The sequence below is a fragment of the Nematolebias whitei genome, chromosome 6, assembly GCF_014905685.2.
Source record: "Nematolebias whitei isolate Nwh7 chromosome 6, NemWhi1, whole genome shotgun sequence".
In the NCBI taxonomy this organism is placed as follows: Eukaryota; Metazoa; Chordata; class Actinopteri; order Cyprinodontiformes; family Rivulidae; genus Nematolebias; species Nematolebias whitei.
Window position 1 is genome coordinate 52901757 of NC_056503.1, and position 17901 is coordinate 52919657.

A 17901-nucleotide genomic window follows, 5' to 3' on the forward strand; every position below is an offset into this window, starting at 1 on the left:
CACCCCCCTCTCAAACCATCTGTGTTCTCGGTCCAAAATGTGCACATGTTGGTCCTCAAAGAGTGTCCCTTCTCTGTGAGATGGAGGTGAACAGCTGAGTCTTGTCCAGAGGAGGTGGATCTCCTGTGTTGAGTCATGCGTCTGTGAAGAGGCTGTTTAGTTTCTCCAATGTAGAGGTCTGGACAGTCCTCGCTGCACTGGACCACATACACTACACCACTCTGTTGGTGTATATACATTTTATGTATAAAATATAAGGTGTTTTTTTTATCAGTGAAGATTAAAAATAAATAAACGTTGCCGGCTTTATCGTGAAATCCTGTTTTCCCTTTGACTTTATTAAATAATCTATAAATTAAAGTTAATTCAACTGAAAAATTATTAAAAAAAAAAAAATATTGGATCTCTCATATTTCCCTCCAACATGTTTAAAGAAGAGACACAGCCTTTGGTTCAACTTTATTCTAACACACAGACGAACAAATCACTAAACAAGATTACACTTTAAATTAAAGCTTTAACTCAAAGATAAACTTTAATTCAAAGCTAAAAATTATCTGTATACAAGAAAAAATAATCTGTATACAAGAAACAAAACTACAATGAGAGCAAATACATCAAATGATGAATAAAAATATAGAATTTTAAATGTAGATATCCTGATGCATGCTCAATAATCCAGGTAGAAAAATCTAAAAAAGTTAAGTCTGGTCCTCTGGACATTCACAAACAAACAAACAAAAAAGTAGAAATGTTTCTTCTTTCATCCAAAAGACTTCTTCAGTCTGAGGAGCTTATTCAGCTCAGTCTTATATAAATACCTATGAGCTGAATACAGCTCCTCAGACTGAAGAAGTCCTTCGGATGAAAGAAGAAACATTTCTACTTTTTTCTTTGTTTGTTTTTGAACGTCCAGAGGACCAGACTTAACTTTTTTAGATTTAAATATAAATGTTTTTTGTAGAATCTGGTTCATCAGATTTAATTCAGTTCAGTTTATACAGTGCCAAGTCACAACAGAAGTCGTGTCAGGACACTGAACAGAAATATTCATATATAAAATAAGTTAACAGAAACATTTATATATAAAAATAATAATTTAATATTATTTATCTGAAGAGCAGACTGCTTTTGAGTAACTCATCGCAGAACTCTCATTAGCAGGACTTGGATTCTGGACACGCCTCCAGAATCGGTCCTAAAGTGCAGGTGCAAGTCCAGTCTGAGCTGAGCCAGGCTGAGCAGGGGTGTGCAGGGCTGAGCAGAGTTGGGGCTGATTAGGGGCAGTGCAAAAGGGGCGTAGGTCTCTTGGTTGGCCTTGGAACGCTTTGCGGTTCTTCTGGAAGAGGTGGCTGTGGAAAGAGATGTCTGGGCCTCCCTGCTCAAGCTGCTGCCCTCAAGACCCAACTTCAAAACAAACTAAGCTAATGGATGGATGGATAGAAATTTTAGGAAAAATTTTAATGTAATTCTATCTCCTCTCTGTAGGCTTGTGTGGTGAAAAGAGAGTTCAGAAAAGCAGAGCAGCTGATCAAACACGCTGTGTTTTTAGCAAGGTATTCTACTGTGTCTCATAAAGCAACTACAGCAAAATAAAACATTCTTGTAGTTATACATTGTGACTTTGTTTTGTTCCTTACAGAGAACATTTTGGACTCAAACATCCAAAGTATTCTGACACACTACTGGATTATGGTTTTTACTTATTAAATGTAGACAATATATGTCAATCAGTTGCTATTTACCAGGTAAGCTTAAGAAGACTATTCCCTACTCTTTTTCTATTTGGTAAATTTCTTTAGACATCTTATTCAATTGTTTTGTACATAATGTAGACGGCCCTGGACATCCGACAGTCTGTGTTTGGAGGAAAGAACATCCACGTTGCCACTGCTCATGAAGATTTGGCATACTCCTCGTATGTCCACCAGTATAGCTCTGGGAAATTTGACAATGCTCTGTGAGTACAATAAATCTTAAAAATTCACAGTGCCTTGGTAATGATGTAGCTTCTTCTCTTCTTTTTAATTTTTGGATGATGCATGACAGTGACTCATCCTCAGTGCTCTTCTACTGGTTCTAATGTACACACTTTAGCATGTGTTTTTTGCAAGAGTCAGAGATGTAACTTTGCACAACAAAATGTTTAACTAGCCATGCAACCTGTGTAAATGAATAAGAGGTGGTTGTGTGTAAATTAATCCCAGTAGATCAGCAATTTATTCAATACATAGATAGGGTTGGGCATCGAGGATCGAGAATCGACTGGAACCGAGACTAACTGTCCGGTTTTCCCGGAATCATTTGAAATATTTATTTTCGATTCCTACTTTCGATGCCTAGTCCGCCAACTGGAAGTAGAAGCTGCCCGCCCAACACCAACGAAGAAGAAGCCGCCCGCTGAAAACCAATGAAGAAGAATCCACTGGAAGTGTTCGCATACATGGAGAGTGAGCGGCCACGATCGGAAGTGTGGCTTAACTTTAATAAAATGACCAGTCAGCTCAGTACAGCATTTGCAATAATTTTATATTGTGCAAAGGAGGGCGTAGAAGTAAAAGTGTGGTCCGTCTTTGAAGCGCTCTGCCGGACTGTTTTCGCTGCCTCCTTCTCCAGCTCCATCAGGTAAATAAAACTATAAACTACATCTTATACCAACATTAAGGCGGCTAACAAGTTATACTCGACTTAAAGCGGTAGGCCAACTCAAATGCAAACACCATGCTAACGTTAGCTCGTATTTTTTTCTTAGACAAACGACTTGAAATGGCTAATAATGTTAGCCAGACTTCTCAATGTGCTCCTCCGTTCACCATCGCATCCAAGGAAAAGACGTTGGTGCAACTAATTGAATGAAGAGTGCCACAGAACGGTTACAGCACATATTGTGAAAAGGTTGCATCCCTTTTCAGATGTGGAATCACCAACATTTAGGTTAGTTAGGCAGCAACAATCGAGCTAAGCTAATTAATAGTCCATCCTAAGCTAACGTTACAGTAACCGTGACATTACATGTTAAAACTTTTGCAGGGACATGATGAAAACCATCAACCCAAGTACACACCACCTACCATGGACCACTTGTCAAATAAGTGAATCATCTTGGTATAAGGTGGAGAAGAGCTGCTCTGCGCTTTAAACAGAAGATGGATGATGTGTCTGGGAGCAGATCCAGGTGAAATGTCATTCACAACTGTCCTTTTCTGCTTTAAAATCTGAAATCTAAATACTAGTAATGTTCTTTGTGGTCAACAGAGGAAGACTGTGGAGATGATGGGGTCACCATGCAGTCTGAGGAAAGGCCTGAGAATGAGGGAGTGGAGGATGAGGAGGAGAGTGTAAGTGTATGATAGCTGAAATTATATAGATTCTCAATCTTAATAATGATCATGCCTTTAATAATCCCTTTTTACTGATAATACTGATGAACCTGTTGTTTGTTTAGGAGCCACCTCCCTGCAGTCTTGTCTAAAAAGTCTCCACTGGAGGAGCTTTTTGCTGAGGAAGAGGCACAGAACATAATGTCACAGCTCCATGTCCATGAAGAAACAAGTGGAGAGAGCTGCAGATGGACCAGGACATTCCACCAGACGTTCTGTCTGAGAACCTGCTGCTGGTGGTGGAACCAACACAAGAATTATCCTTTGCTGTCAGATCTTGATTTCTCATATTTATGTGTTCAAGCTTCTTCTGCACCTTCAGACATGTTCTCCACTGCAGGAGACACTGTCTGTCCAGAACGCTCACACATTCTGCCTGAGAAGCAGATCTGGTCATTTTCCTCAACAAGAACCATTTCTGATTTTATACTGTACCTGCTGCTAATCTGGACTGGGCAATAATAACTTAGTTTGATATTCTGCAGCAGGTTAGTCCATCAGTGGGAGCTCAGTAACATGGCTGCAGCATCACACACTGGACATGAGGAAATGTTCCCATGAGGTTTTCAAACATAAAACTCTTGTGAAAGTGTACCCCTGTGAAAAGAAATTCAGAACATCTTGAAGTTCATAAGTTTGATATTTATATACTGGTTGAAAATAACCCTGTGAGAAATTCATACTAAATTTAACAAAAGTTCATAGAATTCAAATTCAAATAGAAGTTCAAATTATTTCATCCAGAAAGAACTCTGGCTAACTACTGTAGCTCATTTATAACATGATGAAGTTAAATTCAAAACAGTCTGCTCCTCAGATAAATAGTGTTAACTTATTATTTGTATATGAAAGTTTCTGTTAACTTATTTTTTAGGGGCGCACCGATTGCAGTTTTCTGGCCGATCACCGATTTCTAAAAAGTCTGATCTGCCGATAGCGATTTTGTTTTATAAGCGATACTGTCAGAGGTTATAAGGTCACAACACAGCTTCAATTTTCTATTAATATTTTGTTGAAAAACATACCCTTGAACAATATCCTAGAAACAATACAAACTTGTTTTAACTGGTCATGAGGTAGTGCTCTGAAATATAAATGAAGGTTAGACAATTGTTAAAACAAACAAAAAAAAACCCAATAAAATCGGTTTCTCATGCAAGTATTGGACGATTTTCGATCTCCCCAAATTAAGGAAATCAGGGCCGATAAATTGGCTGGCCGATATATCGGTGCACCCCTACTATTTTTGTATATGAATGTTTCTGTTCAGTGCCCTGAGACGACTTCTGTTGTGACTTGGCGCTATACAGTATAAATAAACTGAAATGAATTGACATGTCTTTTTTTTAAACCATGCCTCTAAAAAGAAACGCAATCGGAAATCGACAGGAACCAGAATCGAAACGAAGAATTGGAACTGGAATCGTTCAAGTTAACTATGCCCAACCCTATACATAGACCAGCCCGTCTAACACAAACAATCACACCATGTTCAAAGTCGATTAAATTCCCGTTTGTCCAAATCCTGATGCTGTTTGAACTTCAGCAAGGCGTCTTTTCCACATTTACATATCTTAAGGCCTTGAATTGTTGTGATTGACTGATTAGATGTTTGTGTGTTAACAACTGAACTAGTATACCTAATAAAGTGACAGGTGAGTGTATGTCAACAGCTCTCTCTGTCTCTCTCTCTCTGTCTCTTTCTGTCTCTCTCTCTCTCTCCATTTCTCTCTCTCTCTCTTTGTCTCTGTCTCTCTATTTCTCTCTCTGCCTCTCTCTCTGTATCTATCCATCTCTGTCTCTGTCTTTTTCTGTCTCTCTCTCGCTCATATATACCATACCATTTTATTTATAGAGCACTTAAAACAGCAACAAGGCCAACCAAAGTGCTGTACAGACAGAACAACAGGTAACACACAAAGCAAAATACAAAATGAGGTAAATCAGAATATAGACATAAAAACGATGCAGATAATGACGACAAACCAGTGTGGAGCATACAGGATCAAACACAGATCCTCTGGTGTTGAAAGCTACTGAATAGTAGTGAGTTTTTAAACGGGACTTGAAAACCGAGAGGGAGGGGGCCTTTCTGACAAGCAGAGGTAACTCGTTCCAAAGTCTTGGTCCTGCTACAGAGAAGGCCCTGTCACCTCTGCTCTTAAGACGAGTTCCTGGAACTGTGAGGAGCAACTGGTCCGCTGACCTCAGGGAGCGTGGTGGGACATACGGTTGTAGCAGATCAGAGAGATGGGGTGGGGTGGGGGGGCGAAGCTGTTCAGTGATTTGTAGACATACTGGAGTATTTTGAACTGGATTCAAAGGTGAACCGGTAGCCACTGCAGTGAGGGCAAAACTGGTGTAATGTGCTCTCTTTTCCGGGAAGATGGCAGCAGTGCTGGTGGCTTGCCGTTCACCTCTGTCTGTTTTGATCTTTTTTTTTCTGTTTTTGTAATTTTTCTTCGGTGACATCAACTCACTGCTCGTTTATGATCGCCAACAACTTTTAAATATACAGTTATCTACTGCAGACCCCACCTTGTTTGACCACTTTGATCGGGGCTCTGGACCCCCATCCCCTCTGCTTGTTGATGTCCCTGTTTACCTGAAGCGAGCAGCATTTCTGCCCGCCTGAAAACATGGCTCCAGGTGCCGTGGAAGACGTGCCGGCCGTCTCGTGAGGATTAAAGCCAGCATCAAGCTCTCTGCTGCTGAGCATCAGACGTTAAACTGTCCATCCGGATGCTTCGCTGACCCAATCAACTCCAGCCTGCTTCAGGTGGCCAGGCTTGATACGTGCAGCGGGCGAGCGCCCGCGGCGGTTTTGGTCGTCTCCAGTGGAACTTAACCAACTCCGGACTGTCTGCTGCATCATCTCCTGCCGACCATCTGCTGGATATTCGCCTGTCCGGGTGCGTCACTGATCCTGCTGGGTCCTGTCTGATCCCCATAGTTGAGCCTGGCCCGCGCTGTGGGCGCGCGCACAGCTGAGGCGTGTCTGGTCCATGGAGGCGCGGTTCAAACTCCAAAAATCTGAAACAACTGATCTGTGCTCGGAGCACAGCTTTTCCTTCCCCTACTGGTCCTAAAAAGATTGCTCTGCTGAATGTGAGGTGGCTGGCAAATAAAACCTTGACCTAAAACGACTTTTTCTGCTCCAATGGACTGGACTTCATGTTTGTTACAGAGACCTGGCTCATACCTGGTGAGTTAAGTGTTTTTTCTGAACTTTTGCCGGTGGATTGTGCCTATTTTAATGCTCCAAGAACTTCTGGTAGGGGTGGTGGATTAACAGTTTTTAAAAAGCTCTGGAACTGCAGACAGCTACAGGCTGTAGCATTTCAGAGTTTTGAACTGCTGTATTTTGAGCTTGGCCGCTCCAACCCAACACTGTGCAGCCTGATCTACAGACCACCCTCATACAACAAAAACTTCATGAAAGTGAATTTTCTGACTTTCTGACTGGAATACTGCTCAATTATGACAGGGTCTTGATTCTGGGAGACTTTAATGTACATGTTTGCTATCCTGACAAGCCTTTGGTGCAGGAGTTTCTAAATCTGATACGATCTTTCAACCTTGTGCAAAATGTTGTTGGTCCAACTTAGAGCTGGACAATAATTCGATATTGATATATCTCGCGATATACTTTTGTTCAATAACGATGATATGAATTTTAAGCACATTTTCGATATTTCGATAGGATTACAGCGTTTTCTGTTCGGGTTGAAGCGGACACTTCAGTTTCAACCCGGACAGAAAAAGCTGCGACACAACTACGTGTGCGTGGTGACGTAATGTTACGCAGAGCTCAAGTCCAGAAGGCGTTAAGTGGTAGCAGGCTAAGCTAGGCTAATCTCCAATGTGCGTTAAGTTTTCACTTCAAAATGAGTGCCCATGATCGTCAGAATGTGACTGAACAACTTTCACAAGCGAAGAGAAGCAGATGACATCACCGATAAGAGAGAAATGACTAATTTGCTGGTTTGAAAGTGGTTCGGCTTTTAAGATTCAGTAAACTGCAGGTTTCAGTCAGTGTGCTGCAAAATGTGACGGAGTGTCGTTCTAACTAGCAGTTGGAACATTTAATTTGTTCCACTTGACAGAAGATGATGAGTCACAAGATGAAGCACAATAAAAGTTTGAGCCAATGTGTCCCTGAAACACCCCCAGTGCTGCATGTTATGTTTGTTGTTTGTTTTTATCATTAATTCATTCATTTAAAATAAAAGAAATTCATCAGAAAGAAAAAAATCATTGAATGAAAAGATTGAAGAAAGATGAAAATAATTCTTATCTGCCTCTAATTTAAAAAAATACAAAATAACTAGAAACAAACAACAACCTTGACTTGAACGATCTCCAAACTGAAAACAACAAAACTTCAGGTATCCTTCACGTGGTACTATACTTTCCTAACAACTTTAACATCTTTTTAAACATATAAATTGTTTTAGAAATGTTTATGGTGATATCAAGACAATTCATAATCCTGTTCCCTGAACTACAACACAGCTCCTTCACACTAGTTCTAAATGGAGGTTTTACCAACATTTACATTCCCTTAAGTTATATTGACTCTCCTTTTTTTATATTTATTTTTTACTAATTTTAATTGAATATTTGGGGCTAATATTTTTTATGAGCTTTATACATGACTTGTAAAATACTATATTCAACCAAATCATAACATTTTAATAATTTCAATTGATGAAATAATATATTTGTTGGGTGCCCATAGCACTTCATAATGCTAATAATTCTTATAGCTCTTTGTTGTAAAATAAAAATAGGGTTTGTAATTGTTTTGCATGCTTTTCCCCAAACTTCATTACAATATATTCAATATGGAACAATCATTACATTATACAATATACACAAAGCTTTGTCATTCAAAAACTCTTTTACTTTATACAGTAATGCAACTGATTATTTTTATTCCTAAGTATTTTACATGAGATTTCCACGTCAGCTTCTCATCAATAACGACACCCAAAAAGTTTATTTCATTAACAACGAATTTCAATGCTGTCAATTTTAAAGTTGTTGTTTAAAGTCAAAACTATTAATATTGACGAAGTTGAGAATTTTATGTTTGACAGTGATTTAATTTTTTTGAAGGCTAAATACAAATAAAAGGTGAACATTAATTTCTTTGTATAGTTTTGTAGTTTTTCTGAGGCTTTTATATTGTTTATATCGATATCGCATTATATCGTTATCGACCGAAATTAAGAGATATATCGTGATAAAAGTTTTGGCTGTATTGTCCAGCCCTATATATATATATATATATATATATATATATATATATATATATATTTAATTTTATTTTTATTTTTTATAACTTCAACCATGTTTAGTTTTAGTGGTTTGCAACTAGTACAGGTAGTTTCTTTCAGCTTCTTTTCTCATCCGTAGTCACCAGATTAAGGCTTTTGTTTTACCCTGAATGCCCTTCCTGATGCAATCTGGGCTAGAACCCGCAACCTCAGGGTTTCAAGATTATAGCACTGATCACTAAGCTACCACATCCCCCCAAAGTGGTGTTCAAAGAAGTAGACAATAAGTAAAAAAAAAAAATACTGTTACAGTATTTTTGAGAGATTTGGCTTTAGAACAATCCAGAGGCTGCAAGGAGAGATATTGCAGTTTTGTCATCCTCTTCTCAGTTCTGGCCATTACTGTGACCTCTGTAGTGAACTAGGCCTGAGGTCAAATCTTGACCTTAAGGACCTTATGGGACAGAAACTGTCATTTCATTGATTTGAATCCAGAAATACAGGTTTACCCATCCTGAGACTTTCTTTCTTGAATTAATCAAGTGAAAGAAGACTACTTTCGATTATCATTACTATTTTACAAATGTTTGATAATCAAATTGTGTTAGTTCAAACAATGTTTAAATGTTGAAGTGAACTACTCATTTTTAAATCAACTGTGAAACGGTAATAACGATTTTTAATCCTCATTCAAAGTGGAAATCAAGTTGGAATATGTTACAGAGTAATGATTCAATTTCTTGATCGTCTGTTTGAAATGAGCAAGTTGTGTAAGTTGGTCAAAGTTCAAGTTTCGGTCAACTGCAAGTTTACTGAAAAAGAAATGTCATGTTTAACTTTTACAGGAAGATACTAGAAAATTGACTCCACGAAGTCTGAGTTCTTCATAATATCTTTTGTCTGTTCTTAAACAATCTTAATCTTTTTCCTTGACTTTTCATAACACCTTACATCACAAAACACACCTCTGTTTTGGTCCATCGACCAATCAGAAACTCCCAAGTGAACCGGAAATAGAGCTCTTTAAATGTCGGTACTTCCTAGTTCAACCCAGTTGGAGTCGGGTGGAGAGTTTGCAGCTCCAGTCGTTTGGGAGAACAGAAGTCCAGCATAATCCAGAACTCTTCCGAGTCTTTTGGGATTATGACATCTTCCACCTCTGAGTGGAACTTCTGAAGGACTCCACTCATGTGAGTCCACCGTGAGGTGAACTGATGTTGATGAAGTCCCGCCACCACTCCGGACGGTTCTCTGCCATCCTACGGAGACGCTGGACCGGTAGCTTAACTGGAGCTCCGCTTCCACTGATTCATCGTCAGAGAGGTAATGAGTCGAGTTCACTACCGAGCGTACCGAGGAAAGCTGGGTCGAATGGAGGGTGCCGTTCTGTTCAACACTTTTCACTCACACACACACACACACACACACACCATCTCCCTCCCTCTAAACTTCAATCTTTAAACTCTTCTATCTGCTAGCAAATTAATCCAGATATTTTTAGAAATGTCTGTTGTGAAGTTTTTCAACCATCGCCGTATGGTTAATGTCTGTTGTACTGCTGGAAGTGAGAAAACAATCGCCGTATTGTTTACTCCTTGTAAAACTTGCTAAATTAGCCATGTTGTTATTTTTCAATTTGCCAATTAATGTAAATGTATGATGTTAAAATTTTGATTCTGAAAATAAATGACCACGTTCATTTTGATGGGTCAAAGATAATTAACGTCTCACGTTACATTTTTAATTATTCAATGCACGATATTATCCAGTCCAGAAAAATGAAATAATCCGTTTAATCTATGAATATATCACAGCATATGTTCATCTACACCTCTATCTTGCTGATTGATTTTGATTTGTTCAAGTTTGAAATAGCTTAAAAAAACTAAACATTTGATATTCTTGGATAGGTGTGTCTTGGATTTATTTGAATTTCTAGCCGAGTCTAAGTTGCATGACTTGTTTGTTGCCCAGATTCCATGCAGAACGTGCCATCGACATCATTACTCACATTTTGCCAGAGGACCATCTTCTCCTGGCTTCCTCCAAGAGAGTTAAAGGTAAGAGATGGTTTATGAGTTTGCTGGTCTGCTGCCCATTCTGTGAAGGTCATGTTACAAAATGTCTCAAAACATTCAGTCCACAACAGAAGAATGATCCAAAAGGGCATTATAGAAGTAGCGTTTAAAACAAGCGCAGCTCTAACTTTAAATCCATGTTCTTTCTTGGGTTCTGTCAGCTCTGATCCTGGAGGAAATAGCCATCGACTGCCACAATAAAGAGACAGAAGAGCGCCTCCTGCAGGAAGCTCATGACCTGCACCTCTCTTCACTGCAGCTGGCCAAGAAGGCTTTTGGAGAGTTCAATGTACAAACAGCCAAACACTATGGCAACCTGGGAAGACTCTACCAGTCCATGAGGAAGTTTAAGGTTTGTTTCAAGGGTTTCTTTCATTTTTTCCACTACATTTTTGGAAGAAAGTAAACCAGTATTAGATGCTGATGATTTCTGGTTTAATGTACAATATATATAAAGGTAAAAGCAGAATGGAATGAAGTGAACATTTTATAAGCCCATATTTGAACAACAATAAACATCAAATGTTTAAACCAAGACATTGCACCATTTGGGGGGAAAATTAAGTCATTTTGAATTTGATTTAAATTGAATTTGCAGCAGTCCATTTCAGCAAAGTTTTACAAATAAGAAACAGCTGGAGGATATTTTTACAATTATGTTAATTGGCAACAGGTCAGTTAGAGGATTGGGTATAAAAAAGCATGTTATATAGACTGAATCTATCAAAAGTAAAGATGGGTAGAGGTTCACCAGTCTACCAAAAATTGGCAAACATAATTACAGAAGAGGGTTAGGGCCACAGTGCAAATATTATTTTTTCTTTAATTTTGAGATAAAAGTCAGAATTAAATAGATGAATTCTGACTTTAATCTCAGAATTCTGACTTTACTTGAATTAAGGGAAAATATTTATTGTACCGTGGCCCTAATCCTCTTCAACTAATTTCAGAATAATCAAAAAAAAATTAATTTGTGAAGACATTATATAGCCCATCATCTACATTTCATAATGTCATTGAAAGGTTTGAACAATATGTAGAAATCTTTGCGCTCTAAGGACAAGGCTTGGATGGTCGAGATCTTTGAGACCTCAGGGGACACATTATAAACGAGTCTGATTCTGTTCTGGACATCACTGCATGGACTCAAACACTTAGTCTTAGTTCACTGTGCCATCCACAGATGTTGCTTAAAGCTCTATTATGTACTGGTAAATAGGAAGCCATATGCAAACACTATCCAGAAACACTGCTGTTTTCCTCGGGCCCAGGGCCCTGTACAGTGGACTTTTGGCAGAGTGGGAAAACTGCTCTAGGGTCAGACGAGGCTGGGGGGGGGCTTTCTGGATGAAGTTTGCATGTTCTCTCTGCTGTGTGGGTTTTCTCTGAGTACTCCCAGTTTCCTCCCACAGACCAAAACATGCATGTTAGTAGGGCTGAGCGATATCTCGATATATTTTAAATATCGAGATAAAATTATTTTTTGCGATATAAGTTGATGTATCTCCATACTAAATGATATAGTTTTATACTTGGAACTCCTGCCATCTTCTTTCTCCCAGTCGCCCCCCTCCTTCTACCTCCTCGAACACACAGCCCTCAGCCACGCTCCCCCTCCCCTTCCTGCTTCTCCAGGAGGTGGGCGGGCAGGAGAGGAGACTTTTAGCAGCAGTAAACACAGAAGCTGAGCGTGTGCGAAGCTACCAGCTCCGACAGACCTGTCTCCTTCCCTGAAACACACCACGGTTCAGAGCTCATTTAGCCGTGCTGTGCTTTTTACAGGAACACAGAGAGGAAGCGCGACATTCTCTGTACAAGAGGATGAAGTAAGGAGGCTTTTTAAAAGGCTGAACACACATAAGGCTGCAGGCCCAGATCTTGTGTCACCCTCCACGCTGAGACATTGTGCTGGAGAGTTGGCTTCGGTCTTCACAGGGGTCTTCAACTCTTCACTGGAGTCTTGCCACGTCCCAGCCTGTTTCAAGTCCTCCATCATCGTCCCTGTCCCCAAGAAGCCACGTGTCACATGACCAAATGACTACAGACCTGTAGCTCTCACGTCTGTAGTCATGAAAACCTTTGAACGCTTGGTTTCATCTCACCTCAAGTCCATCACCAACCCCCTCCTGGACCCCCTGCAGTTCCCCTACAGGGCCAACAGGTCTGTAGATGATACAATAAACCTGGCTCTTCACTTCATCCTGCAGCACCTGGACTCCCCAGGAACCTACGACAGGATCCTGTTCGTGGACTTCAGCTCTGCATTTAACACCATCCTCCCTGCTCTGCTCCAAGACAAGCTCTCCCTGCTCCATGTACCTGACTCCACCTGCAGGTGGATCACAGACTTCCTGACAGACCGGAGTCAGTGCGTGCGGCTGGGGAGAGCTGTCTCGGACACTCAGACTATAAGCACAGGATCTCCACAGGGCTGTGTGCTTTCCCCCCTGCTTTTCTCCCTGTACTTCAACTGCTGCACCTCCAGCCATGACTCTGTGAAACTTATTAAGTTTGCAGATGACACCACCCTCATCGGGCTCATCTCGGACGGTGATGAGTCTGCATACAGGAGGGAGGTGGACCGGCTGGTGACCTGGTGCAGCAGCAACAACCTGGAACTCAATGCCCAGAAGACAGTGGAGATGATTGTGGATTTCAGGAAAGCCACAGCCCCTCTGCCCCCCATCACCTGTAATGATACCCCCATCACCACTGCAAATTCTTATCGGTTCCTCGGCACCACCATCACCCAGGACCTCAAGTGGGAGCCGACCATCAGCTCCCTCATCAAGAAGGCCCAGCAGAGACTGTACTTCCTGTGACAGCTGAAGAAGGCCAAGCTGATGGTGCAGTTCTACACGGCCATCATGGAGTCCATCCTCAGCTCCTCCATCACGGTGTGGTACGCCGGGGCCACTGCCAGGGACAGACTCAGACTGCAGCGCGTTGTGCGCTCAGCTGAGAAGGTGATCGGCTGCAGCCTTCCATCCCTCCACGACCTGTACGTCTCCAGGACTGTGAGGCGAGCAGGTCGGATCACAGCTGACCCTGCTCACCCTGCACACGGACTGTTTGAACCACTCCCCTCAGGCAGGAGGCTTCGGTCCATTCGGACCAGAACCTCCCGCCATAAGAACAGTTTCTTCCCCTCTGCTGTTGGACTCCTGAACACTCATAATGTTACCTCATAATTTTTGCTTTGGTCACATTACATCTGTATTATAACTGAATACTCCATCTGTACTGTTCTCTAAGCTTTTTATTGTTTACTATTGTTTGGGTGTACATATGGTTATGTTATGGTTTTAATTTTACTTTATTTGTGGGTGTACACAGGTCTTATGTTTTATGTAATGTTCTCATTTTTACTTCATTTTTACTTTATTTTTACTTTATTTTACTTTATTACTATTCGCACCTTATGTCGAAGCAAATTCCTAGTTTGTGAACCTCATTCATTGACATGGTGATAATAAACTGATTCTGATTAATAAATCAGCAGTTTATCATATTGCTAAACATACGGTCCTTAGCAGCTAACAAGACGGCTGTCGGACCTGCAGCTTCAAGGTTCCAAGTGGAGGCTCACTTTGCCACAGTTCACACGCTTACTACCGTGAAGGCGGCGCAGCTGAATGGGCTGTGCTTATAGAGCCTTTCTATCTTATCAAGACACCAAAGCTCTTCACTACAAAACTTGTGCCCTCATTTACCCACTCAAACAGCTCTCTGCTAGATCTCTACAAAGAATAATCAGCACTTTAGATCACATTCAGACACCGATGGGACACATACCAGAGGCAATGAGGGGTTCAGTGTCTTGCCCAGGGACACTTCAGCATGTGACTACTGGTGGAATCGAACCCCCAACTCTCTCGTTGGAGGACGACTGCTGTAGCCTCTCAACAACAGCTGCCCCCAGCTGAAGAGGATTATTATTTAATATATGTAAATAGATGTCTAAAAAATAAACAATTGAATATATTTAAATAATTTATTTTTTTAGACATCTATTTTGTACAGTTACAGCTGTTTGTTAATAAATGTGCCTGTGTGACAATTGGGACAAAACTCTGACTCGAATATATTTTTGTTATTACTTTATGGAAAGAAAAAATATTGAGATATACATCGTATATCGCGATTTTTGTAAAAGTATAGAGATATTAATTTTGGTCCATATTGCCCAGCCCTACATGTTGGTTTGATTGGTAACTCTAAATTGTCTCTAGGTGAGAGAGAGAAAGTGAATGGTGGTTTGTCTCGTTTGTCTCTATGTGTCCCCGTGATGGACTGGAGACCTGTCCAGGGTGTCCCCTGCCTCTCACACAGTGATGGCAGGACATGGGCACCAGTGACCCCCGTGACCTGAAAAGGAGAAGCGGGTTAAAGATCAGGGATGGATGGTTCAATTTTTAGGATCAACTTTTGATCAGTTTTCTACGTCCCACTGTGAATAAAATATGGGTTGAATGATTTTAAAAATCATTGCATTTTGTTTTTATTTACATTTAAAATAGTTTCCCTTTTTAATTGGAATTTTAAAAAATAATTACAACTTGAGAAATTGCATTTCCTGAAAAAATGCAGTGTGAATGCTTAATGCAGAAGAACTTGCTGAAAACATGCTGAAATTGAAGAATAAGCCTTAATTAGCAGAAGACTTCGACTTCTAAGGGATTTTAAACTTGTGTTAAGTTCGATGCAAAACCCAACGCAGACATGTTCCTGTTTTTAATATCTTACACCATTTTATTCTGCAACATGTTTTTTTTAATTTTGTTTTATATCACCTCTTTTTTACTTTTCATTTTCTACGCTTTCATATGAATGTTTGTTGTTGTCTGTAGCTCATCTGTGTTCTTTGTCAAAAACAAGTCTCTCTTGTAAATGAGTCTTTAAGGCTCAATGAGACTAACCCGTAGAAATAAAGATTGAATGAAAAAAGAAAGCAAAAGGACACATATTTGCTGAATTTGGTTTAAATAAGCAGAAATGAGCACAAAAATGAGGAAATTGGCTAAAACAGCTGAAATTACCAAACAATAGCTGAAAGGTTGCTGAAAATGCAGAAAGAAGTTTAAACTACTAGATGGAAGTGGAAAGAAAATGAGATATGAAAATGACGAGCTAAAAATGTGAAATTAGCTGAAAAAGCTAAAATTAACATCAGTGAGCTAAAAAGTAGTAGAAAAAGCTGAAACTCACAGAAAAAATCGGAAAGGAGCATAACAAGCTAAAATTAGCATAAAGAAGTTTATTAGGGAGAAAGTAGTAGAAATTACCATGAAAAACTTGAATTTTTCTGAAAACGATTGAAATTAGCTAAAAATGCTAAAGGTAGCTGAAAAGATAGAACAAGCTTCAATTAGCAGAGGAAAGCTGAAACACATTTGCCAAATTAGGTTGAAAGAAGCAGAAGTGAGCATTAAAAGGTGGAATTTATTTGAAAAAAGCTGAAATTACCACAAACAAAAAACAGCCGAAGAGTAGCTAAAAAAGCAGCTTAAATTACCAGAAGGAAGTGGAGAGAGCACATTTTTGTTGAATTAGACTGAAAAAAGTTGAAATTATTGCAAAAATGTGGAATTAGCTGAAAAAGCTAAAATTAGTATGAAACAGCTAATTAGTAGCCAAAATAGTAGAAAAAGCTTAAGCTTGCAAAAATAAGCTGAAAGGAGCATAACAAGCTGAAATTAGCAGAATAAAGTTAGAAGAAGCACAAAAATGTTGTAGTTAGCAGAAATAATCTGAAAGGAACACAAAACTGCTGAAAAAAACTGCTAAAAAGTTTAAATTTGCAGAAAAAAGCTGAAGCAGATCAAAAAGTGAAAGGAGCAGTGGTAAACAGATCTGAAGATTTGAAGGATGTAACATGAGCTCAACTCATTTTCTATGAGAACAAAATGGCAGAAAAGGCTAAACATTTGAAAAAGCTAAAGTTGCACCAGTATCAAAAGTCATACTAGGATTCTCCTGAAAGAGCTGAATGTTTTGATATCCATCCATCCATGCATTCTCTTCCGCTTATCTGGGGTCGGGTTGTGGGGGTAGCAGCCTAAGTAGTGAGGCCCAGACTTCCCTCTCCCCAGCCACTTGGTCCAGCTCCTCCGGGGGAATCCCGAGGCGTTCCCAGTCCAAACGAGAAACATAGTCCCTCCAGCGTGTCCTGGGTCTTCCTCTGGGTCTCCTCCCGGTGGGACGTGTCCGGAACACCTCACCAGGGAGGCGTCCAGGAGGCATCCTAACCAGATGCCCGAGTCACATCAACTGGCTTGTCTCGACGTGGAGAAGCAGCGGCTCTACTCCGAGTCCCTCCCGGATGATTGAGCTTCTCACCCTGTCTCTAAGGGAGAGCCCAGACACCCTGCGGAGAAAACTCATTTCGGCCGCTTGTATCCGAGATCTCGTTCTTTCGGTCACAACCCAAAGCTCGTGACCAGAGGTGAGGGTAGGAACGTAGATCAACCGGTAAATTGAGAGCTTTGCCTTTTGACTCAGCTCTCTCTTCACCACGACAGACGCCCGCTTCACTGCAGACGCTGCACCTATCCGACTATCGATCTCACGCTCCATTTTTCCCTCATTTGTGACCTCCTCCCTGACCCGGAGAGGGCACTCTACCCTTTTCCGGCTCAAGACCATGGCCTCGGATTTGGAGGAACTGATCTTCATCCCAGCCGCGTCACACTCTGCTGTGAACCGCTCCAGCGAAAACTGTAGATCACGATCTGATGAAGCCAATAGGACCACATCAGAATCAGAATAAACTTTATTGGAATTGCACCGAGGTACAACGCGAATATGTACGTACAGTCGTCCGAAAGATGGGCGGAGTGCACGAAGCTGCAACTACAGGAGAGCGCGGCCATTTTATCCTTATCAGACAATAATCTTAGATATGAAAAAGGGGAGAAACATGAGGGTAGACGGTGGTATTACAAAAAAAGATCTTTCACATCTTGTCTATCAGGACACGATTTGAGACTTCAAAAAACTCTACCAGCAGCGCAATTAAAACATGATTACATTTGCATTTGACATCGAGGTGTTGAGATTTGTCCGTGAGCTTTTTTTTTTTCAGATCAGCCACAGTTTCTGAAGATGTTGTTTCCAGCCAGCAGTTCTGATAAGCCTGCACAGAGAGTTCTTGGGGGGGGG

General features: G+C 40.5%; 1 protein-coding gene and 1 long non-coding RNA gene across 2 annotated transcripts in view; both read left to right on the forward strand.

The window, feature by feature from the left end:
• Positions 1-1488: 1488 nt before the first annotated feature.
• The window catches only part of LOC119411463 (amyloid protein-binding protein 2), a gene marked incomplete at its 5' end in the record, with an annotated part of 51039 nt that continues 34626 nt past the window's right edge, over positions 1489-17901 (forward strand). The window contains 5 exon segments of the mRNA XM_037678416.1: positions 1489-1556; positions 1643-1748; positions 1836-1960; positions 10637-10722; positions 10902-11092. Of these exon segments, the coding sequence (XP_037534344.1) occupies positions 1489-1556; positions 1643-1748; positions 1836-1960; positions 10637-10722; positions 10902-11092 (576 nt within the window).
• On the forward strand, positions 2775-3331 carry LOC119411464. Its single transcript, XR_005186888.1, has 3 exons — positions 2775-2934; positions 3031-3175; positions 3256-3331. It is a non-coding gene; the product is annotated as an uncharacterized LOC119411464 (long non-coding RNA).